General features: G+C 44.0%; 2 protein-coding genes across 2 annotated transcripts; both read left to right on the forward strand.

Moving 5' to 3' along the window:
• Positions 1 to 943: 943 nt before the first annotated feature.
• On the forward strand, positions 944 to 2,617 carry LOC141685902 (uncharacterized). Its single transcript, XM_074490979.1, has one exon. The coding sequence runs from the start codon at positions 944 to 946 to the stop codon at positions 2,615 to 2,617; it is 1,674 nt and encodes a 557-aa protein (XP_074347080.1).
• Positions 2,618 to 6,243: 3,626 nt separating this feature from the next.
• Positions 6,244 to 6,597, forward strand: LOC141685903 (uncharacterized). The gene has a single exon (XM_074490980.1). The coding sequence runs from the start codon at positions 6,244 to 6,246 to the stop codon at positions 6,595 to 6,597; it is 354 nt and encodes a 117-aa protein (XP_074347081.1).
• Positions 6,598 to 9,481: the final 2,884 nt, after the last annotated feature.

The raw sequence follows: 9,481 nt of genomic DNA on the forward strand, positions 1-9,481 counted from the left end.
CCAGACTCTAAGGGGTCGTATGTGAGGCTTCTAGGTGTTCTCGTGCCTCACCAACGAGATATCTTCGCCTAATACCATGACAGCCTATTATAGCCTAATTGGGCTTGGGCCATGGAATAATATGGGCTTTCTACGAACTATCCAACAGTCAATGGACCTGGGCTTTGATGGACCGGGCCAAACCCTAGCCCGTCTAGGTAACTTGTCCTCCAAGAACTACGTGTGGCTTGAACCCCTAAAGGGTACGTAGGCCTCTTGTTTACGGATGATCAATAGTCTGAAATAAGGGAGAAAAATATTTCCTCTCTTTCGAATCAACGAACAAGATCAGCTACAACATTCATCAAAACTCATTCTGTGTTCTTCGCGTTCTTAGCAAAATAATCATATTTTGCTCCGTGATTTCAGTAAATCTCCAAAATATTGTTATCCACCAAAGAGTCTTGAACGCCCCCTCGGCAAAAAGACTCTCAACATGAAAATTCCTACTAAGAAGACCTTGATAATCTCAGGACCTCCACCTATCGGTTCCTCTAAGGGCCCAAACGATTTGGAGGACCCAAAGTTAATAGGCGGAGAGACACCCATCACTCCCTCACCAGGAAATAAGGAGGTCTTCTCCTATTTGGAAATAATAGGAGCGCAATTGGAGGACATGGGTAAGCGAGTGGGAAAAATGGAGCAGAGTCGTAGCGGCCTCAAAAAGAAGAAGAAGAGAGGAAGGAAGTTTGCAAAGGGTGCTAATGGTGGTAGCACAAAGAAAAAGTTAATTATCGATTTCAATGAGGAGGCTGAAGGCGAGACCCATGAAACAGATGGTGATGAAGAAAAAAAAGGAAACGAGTCACAAGGCCAAGCCTCATCTGAGCTTAGGCCAACCAGTGTCTAAAATAGGATTGGTATACAGCTCACTGAAAATGATTTGAGGCTCAAACTGGAAAAAATGAAGGCTGAGAGGCAGAAAAGAGGACCCCCGAGTCACGGCCATGGTTCAGAGCAATCCCCCTCTCATCGAGAAGGCGTGCGGTCCTCCCAACGTGACCCGGAACGGTCCGTGCCCAAGAAAAGAGGGTCTGTACACAATGAGGAGGGGCATTCCAGTGCAACTGCTAAGCCTCCCAGCAAGGCTCCTCCTAATGTAAGGATCGGAGATTTGAAGATTGAGGAACTAAAGAAGCTCATGGATAAGATGGATATGGATAAAAATGTCATTAATATAATGGGGTCGTTCTCTCCTTTTACTCAAGAAATCAGGACCGCTTCTTTGCCCCCGGGATTTAGAACTAATCCAGATTTGACATTCAAAGGGGACACTGACCCAGCTGCATACTTGATCCGCTTCAACACTGAAATGAAAGTATATCAGGTCTCACTCGAGGCCAGGTGCAGGTTGTTCGCGGCCTCTCTTTGGGGTAGTGCTCAACAGTGGTTCTCTAAATTAGGGGCTCACGTCACCATAGACTCATGGGAGCAGTTTGCCGATATCTTCATTAAGAAGTTCCAGTCTTCCATGTTGTATGCTCCCCCTGTAGCCACCCTGGCCAATATAAGGCAGAGGGAGGGTGAAATACTTAAAGATTACTTCATAAGATTCAATGCAGAAGTCCCCCGAGTGAGAGATGCAAGTGAGGAAGCTGTCAAAAAAATTTTAATTGCTGGGCTCAGGGAAGGAATGAAATTCTGGAAACATATGCAGGCTCAAACCCCCTCTACTCTTGCTGATTTTCATGCCCAAACAGAACCTTCCAAGTGGATAAAAAAATCTATGCAGGATTTGAAAAAGAGTGGAGGTAGCAGCAGCGGCAATAATAAGGGAAGGGGAAGTAAACGAAAGACGTCTTGGAGTCCCAAAAGAAATGGTAGGGATCGCAGTGAGAGCCCTAGGAGGGACCGAAATACAAGGGATAGGTCCCCACAGCGAGGAAGGACGGGGGACAGGAGGGAGCCCACTTACACCCCCTTGGTCAATTCCATTGAACACATATATGCTGTAAATGTGAATAAGGGCGTATTCAAGAAGCCTCCTAAAATGAATAGATTTGGAACCAAAGACACCAACAAATATTGTGCTTTTCATGAGCAGACTGGGCATGAGACCGGAGGTTATTGGCAACTGAGGGAGCAGATAGAGGATCTTATTTGTAATGACAATCTCACTGAATGGGTTGTGCGAGAAGTAAAAAAGCACAAGGCAGGAGGAGTTGGCTACCAAGAAGTGCCCCCTCCAGTTGACAAAAATGATGAGACCTCAGCAAGAGGCACACGAGAGAACAACATACATGTGATCATGGGAGGGCCTCATGTAGGGGGAAACAGTAATAAGGCAATGGAAAGATATGCCCATGAGGCTAAGGGGCTCCCTCTCACTAATGTTTATCATCTAGCGGATCTTCCTCCACAATATTTCGAAGGGGAAGACGAAGACATCATATTTACTAGGGAGGACGCGATATGGGTTCATCACCCACTCTCTGATGCCTTGGTGTTAAAGGCTAAGATTGGTACCACTAACATTCACCGGGTCTTCGTAGATACTGGAAGTTCAGCCGATGTTCTCACTTATGATGTTTATAAGAAGATGGGTTTTCTCGATAAAGATTTATCACCAACAGCGTGAAATCTCTATGGCTTCACAGGAAACTCGATTCGCATAAAGGGGCTCATAAAGCTGCCTATCACCCTTGGTGATGAGCCCTGCACGGCAACTCATGTGGCTGAATTTACAGTTGTTGATCAACCATGTGCCTATAATGCTATCATTGGGAGGCCAATCTTGAAAATGATGAAGATGGTAAATTCCATCCATGTTCTCTTCATGAAATTTCCAACCCCCCCCATGGGGTCGGATGTGTCCGAGGAACTCAGTATGATTCAAGAGACTGTTACAATAAAGCATTGAAAACAGCCTCCAAAGGACGCGTTTCTTGTTCAGATGATGTAGAAATGGAAGATTGTGAGGGATCTAAAAAAAGGAAAGGGACCGTGAACATTATCTCCATTGAAGAGCTCCCAGACGGATATTTCGAAGGCTTAGGTGTACAGGTGGAGCCTCTCCCTGGGGCTATCATGATGGAAGCCTCTCAACCAGTCATGATTCTCCAAGAAGGTATTATTGCGGAAGCAAGTGATGAAGATGAGACCCCTGAACAGATTGCTATGAGAGCCCGAAAGGGAAAATGAGCTCTCAAGGAGACATCTACATTGGTAGACCTTCCTGAAGTAATCACTCTCAATGCTACATTCACTTCTGAAATTAAACCCGCCTCAGGGGTCACTATACAGGAAATAGGGGAGCCTAGCAATGTGAAGGATCTTGATATCGATCTCGATCCACGTATCCCAGAGCATGTTGAAAGAGCAGGAGCAGCTGAGGACACCATTTCTATTTTAGTGGATGCACATGACTCTTCTAAAATCCTCAAAATTGGCTCTCAATTGTCCACGGAAATTAGAGAAAAGCTTACCATCTTTCTCAAAGCAAACTTAGATGTGTTCGCTTGGTATCATGCTGATATGGTGGGGATCGATCCCAATGTGATGTGTCACCGGCTTAACGTTGATCCTAATAAAAAAGGAGTGAGGCAGAAAAGGCGACCCATTAGTGGGGAGCGAGCTGAGGCTCTCAAAGAAGAAGTGGACATACTTCTCCAAGCAGGGTTGGTCAGAGAATCTTTCTACCCTATGTGGCTGGCAAATCCGGTATTGGTAAAAAAACCGAATGGGAAGTGGAGGACATGCGTTGACTTCACGGATCTTAACAAGGCATATCCAAAGGATAGTTTTCCTTTGCCAAGGATTGATCAGCTAGTGGATGCTACAGCAGTTCATGCCCTCCTTAGTTCCATGGATGCTTATTCAGGGTATTATCAAATCCCCATGTATGGCCCTGATCAGGATCATACGTCTTTTATCACGGATAGAGGTCTCTACTGCTACATCGGGATGCCCTTTGGTCTCCTCAATGTAGGAGCCACTTATCAAAGATTGGTGAACATGATGTTTGAAAGGCAAATTGGGAAGACCATGGAGGTCTATGTGGATGACATGCTGGTTAAGTCTAGAAAGGCCTCTGATCATATTGACCACTTGACCGAAATGTTTGACATCTTGAGAAAATATAGAATGAAGCTCAATCCCCAAAAATGTGTGTTTGGAGTAGAGTCCGGAAAATTCCTTGGCTTCATTGTAAACCACAGAGGAATAGAGGCCAACCCAGCAAAAATTCAGGCATTGATGAACATGAGGTCTCCTCGGAATGTCAAGGAGGTCCAAAGCCTCACAGGGAGGATATCTGCCTTGAACCGTTTTGTTTCTAAGTCATCTGACAAGTGTCATGAGTTTTTCAAGGCCATCAAAAAAGTTGGAAAGAAATTCGAGTGGACTCCTGAATGCGAGGAGGCCTTTCAGAAGATTAAGGAACACCTAGGGAAGCCTCCCCTCCTCTCAAAACCCAAGGCAGGGGAGACTCTTATTATCTATATTGTTGTTTCAGAACATGCTATCAGTGTTGTGCTCATTCATGAGGAGGAAGGGGTTCAATACCCAGTTTACTATGTTAGTAAAAGAATGATGGATGTCGAGACTAGATATTCTAACATAGAAAAGTTGGCATACGCTCTCATATTGGCCTCACGCAAACTAAGGCCCTACTTTCAGGCTCATAAAATTGAAGTACGAACTGCCTACCCCTTGAGGCAAGTCATGCACAAGCCTGAGATGTCAGGTAGACTTCTTAAGTGGACAGTTGAGCTCAGTCAATTTGATATGGAATACAAGCCTCGAGGTGCTTTGAAGGGCCAAGCGTTGGCCGACTTCATACTTGAGTTCCCTCCTCAATCTGAGGAAGACTCTATGGCTCTCATAGCAGTCCCAGGGGTAGTGGAACCCTTCGATGATAAGCAAAATTGTGCCCCATGATGGGCTCTCTATGTTGATGGGGCCGTTAACAATGAAGGATCAGGAGCCGGGATAGAACTAATAACCCCCGCAAGGCACAAGTTGCGAAGTGCTATCCATTTTACCTTCAAAGCAACCAACAATGATGCTGAATATGAGGCTCTCATTATATGCCTCAAACTAGCTCTAGAGATGAGAGTGGATAATCTTAATGTTTATAGTGACTTAATGTTGGTCACCCACCATATTGGTTGCGGATGGCAAGCCAGGGGACCCCGAACTGAACTCTATCTCAAATGTACACAAAGAATCATCAAACGTTTTAACGAAGTGAGAGTGGAGCACATCTCAAGGGACGAAAATACAGGGGCTGATGCGTTGGCCAAATTGGGCTCTCAACGAGAGGCCACCTTACTTGGAGTCATCCCTCTCGAAATTCAAAACAAACCCAGTGTTCCTGAAGAATTTACTTTTGAGATTGCTGCTTTGGGGCTAACATGGATGACTCCAATTTGGGACTATGTCAAGACAAGCACTCTTCTCCAAGAAATGAAGGAGGCTAGAAGGGTCAAGTATCAGGCAGCCCGTTATGTCATCTATGATGAGATTCTTTATAGAAGGGGCTTCAACACACCACTACTAAGGTGTGTAGATAGAGAAGAATGTTGTTACATCCTAAGGGAGGTGTATGAAGACATATATGGCAATCACTCGGGGGTAGGTCGCTAGCCCAAAAGGTTCTCAGACAAGGTTATTATTTGCCTACTCTAAAAAAAGATGCTTTTGAATTCTCCAGGGCATGTGATAAGTGCCAAAGGTATGCCAACTTCAGTAACGTTCCGGCCACTCATCTCACTTCTCTTATGAGTCCTTGGCCATTTGCTATGTGGGGGATAGATCTTATCGGGGAGCTGCCCAAAGCAAAAAAAAGAGTTAAATATGCAGTTGTCGCAGTGGACTACTTTACCAAGTGGGCTGAGGCTGAGCCCCTTGCCCCTATCATCGCGAAGAAACTCAAGGACTTTGTCTACAGGGCCATTGTATACAAGTATGGGATCCCTTATCAACTTATTTCAGATAATGTGAAGCAATTTGACAACAAGAAGATGCGGGAGTTCTTATGCGGCATTGGGTATCAAAAAAGGTTTTTTCGCTGTTAGTCATCCCCAAACTAATGGGCAGATGGAGGCTATCAACAAAATTATCAAACATACCTTGAAGCCTAAACTCGAAGAAAGCAAAGGAAATTGGCCTGAGAAATTGCCAAAAGTGTTATGGTCTTAAAACACTACCCCAAGAAGTACAACTGGAGAGACTCCATTCTCTCTATCCTATGGGTGTGAGGCCATGGTCCCCATGGAAGTTGGGTCAGGCTCATTTAGAAGAGATCACTATGACCCCAAAGCTAATGAGGTTAATTACAGGCTCTATCTGGATATGATTGAAGAAACAAGAAAAGACTCCCAAGCAAGGCTAGCAGCCTATCAACAGCGGACTGCGAGGCACTATAATGGGAGAGTGAAGACCCGCCCCCTCCGGGTGGGAGATCTAGTCTTGAGAAGGGTAATGCCAAACACCAAGGTCCCGGGTCGTGGGGTCTTTGCAGAAAATTGGGAAGGTCCTTACAAGGTGAAATCTGTAGTTTGGGAAGGCACTTATCATTTGACAGACATGAATGACAAGCTTGTTCCGCGAGCATGAAATGCGGAACATCCCAGGAAATACTACTAGTAGTGGGCATTCAACAATTGGTAGCCTTATTTATTTATAGACTTAGTATGAATTAAACAACATCCTCAGTCTAGGGGGTAGTGGTTATATAAATGCCTCCCCTAATAGATGTAATGACATTGGGCTTCGTCCCTTATTATCTATGCATGGTTTATTATTCAAATTTTTAACTTTTCCTGTTAAAGCCATTTTACTTGTGTTCTAGCATTCGAAGCACTTTCAGGACTAGGCCAGCATGTCAATGTGAGGTAAAAGAATCTAGGATAAAGCTTTGGGAGGCCCCCAAGAGGTCTCTACTGCGATCCAGGATTCTCGTCTATAAGTCTATCTAATGTTAACTCATGAAGTGACGACTAATATAAAGCCACACATGGAAAATAATTACATGATGTCTCTCGTATCTATTTTAAGCCGCTTGGAAAGAGCTAGAAAATATTGAGAAGACTTAAAGACAAAATCTAGACATGATATCATAATGTGATGCGTATGCCAATGATTCGAGGCAAGGCCTACACGCTAGCATCATGGAACACAAGGCTGGTGGACAACAATCACGTTGCCACAATTATCATCTCATAAGTGATCATAAAATATTTTGCAACTTTATTGTATTAAGATGTATAAATAAATCAAGCCAATAAAGGTTCCAAAAAGCATCAAGATAAGTCAAAGAAATCAAGTCTACAAGTGTGAGGCAAATAAATGGAGTATCCGCACCTCCAATAAGTCTAGTAGATAAAATCTGAGAGGAATAAAGAAGAGATCAAGAAGCCTCATTTAGTCGCTCCCCTCCTCATCTCCTCCCTAAGATCATCAGCAAGTTTCCCGGTTTCTTCATCAAACCGGTACCAATCAAAGTCGTCAATCTTTTCTAAGAAGATTTTTATGAAGTTAACAGATCCCCTGTCCTCAGCCTCACTAATGCTAATTGGGAGGGCATCAGCAGCATCTTTAGCTTCCCTCTCCAGCTTAGCAACACGGTCTGTAAGGTCCTTTATTTGGGAGTATGTCTTCTCTTTCTCAGCAACATGATCCAACTTGAGCTTCTCTTTGGCTGATTTCTCATCTTAAAGTTCTTTATTAAGTTTCTCAGTCGCATCCTCAAGCTTTTTCTTCCAAGTGTCTTCTGAGCCCTCGGCATTGGCCCGAGTCTCCGCAAGTGTGGATTCGAGGGCCGTTAATTGTTTGCTCATTTCTCGATTTGAAGAAGCTAAGGCCCGAATTTCCTTGTGACGAGTGGTCTGATGATAAAAAAGCTTAGTTATAGCTCTAGTCATGGAAGCGTTGGACTCCTCCATGGACTGCTGTGACCAAGCATACATGCTAGCTTCTGCAACATGGGCATGCGCCAATTTTCCAAAGGTCTGGCTAACCTGTCCAGGAGGAGGACTAAATGAAGAGATTGTGTTTTCTTTGGTCCGCTTTAGCGGTGGTTCTTCATGAGTAATCATGATTTCAGCAGGCTTCTTTCTACTAGAAGAACGTGGAGAAGATGGTTGTGGAAGATACTCAGTATCACTTATTTTCTTAGGAGGATCCTGGGCAGTTACACCCACAAGGGAGGAGGAGTTTGCCTGATCACGAGAAGGGTTATCAGAAGTACCTGCCACATCTTTCTTCCTCATGAAAGGGATCATGGGAGGCTTCCTGGAAGCCATGCCTGTACAATCAACAAAAAATTACGTCAATACAAGGAAAAACCAATAAAGTAAGCATGTGAATGCCTTATAATTCAATGCAAGTGATACGGGACGTAGCAGATTAATATGGGCTACCATGCAATGCATGTGATGTGAAGACTATATAGCCTAACATTCTATTTGTCAATGAAGCGGGTACCAGTTTGGCTCCTACGAGGGTTGACAACAATCTTTTCTGAGGTCTTCACCTCTTGTCTTCGAAACCCACACCGAATTAAATTATTTTTTTAAGTACGAGCCGAAGGTTTCTCTTCTCGTCAGGAAGTTTAACTATGTTATCTGCATTCTCCTTATCTTTGCCTTTAAGTATGGGGCGTAATGGTTGATCTGTGATAAAGTGGAGAGATATAAAGTGTATTAGTGCCAAGGCGCAAAGTAATGAATATATGAAAGGATACGAAGTTCGAAGAAACTTACCAAGACTAATGTTAAAATGGGTCTGCACGTGAGGCACGTCATAAATATAGAAGTATGGTCTTTTCCAATCTCCAGAATTGCTTGGACTTCCAATGGTTAAATTCTTTCCATAGAATTCGGGCCGGACAGAGAAGTAAACATAGCCATAGTCCTTAGCACTGGATTGCTTTATAGTGACAAAGTAGTGGAGTTCCTCTGCCGTCAGTTTGGGGTATCCCTCAATATCATACATGATGTAGAATGAAGTCATAATTCTATAACCGTTCGGATTAATCTGGATGAGAGCAACCCTAAAATATTGGCACACCTCTCGAATGAAGGGGTGGAGAGGCGAAGAAACCCCAAGTTCAAGGAGTGAGGTGGTCAAAACCATGCGGGGTGGCCTGCCCCCATTCTCCTTATGGTTAAAGTGGTAACATCGCATATGCTTTTGAGGAAGAACAACACGGCCTTCAACTTGATATTGTTCAACAGCCTTTGCTAGAATGTGTGGTTTAAGGCTGGTTGAAAGATCTTTGCTAAAGAGTGTGAGCCCTTGAGTCTTCCTCTTTCCCTTGGGATACATAGTCCCTTCAAGCATTGGTTGCCTAGGGGGCACATAAGCTTCACCATCAGAAAGCTCAGGAATGTAAGCATAGTTGCACAAGTCAACTGTTCGGGTGACATCCTCTAACTCCTTGGTGTTAAGGGACCCCTCCTCATCTGTTTCCTCCTTCTCAAAATTCTCTTTTGTTATT

The sequence above is a fragment of the Apium graveolens genome, chromosome 9 (genome assembly GCF_009905375.1).
Source record: "Apium graveolens cultivar Ventura chromosome 9, ASM990537v1, whole genome shotgun sequence".
Taxonomy (NCBI): domain Eukaryota; kingdom Viridiplantae; phylum Streptophyta; class Magnoliopsida; order Apiales; family Apiaceae; genus Apium; species Apium graveolens.

What these genes read in the sequence shown, in the direction of transcription:
- LOC141685902 (XM_074490979.1), top strand. Translation starts at nt 944, where the DNA reads ATGAAGGCTGAGAGGCAGAAAAGAGGACCCCCGAGTCACGGCCATGGT.
- LOC141685903 (XM_074490980.1), top strand. Translation starts at nt 6,244, where the DNA reads ATGGTCCCCATGGAAGTTGGGTCAGGCTCATTTAGAAGAGATCACTAT.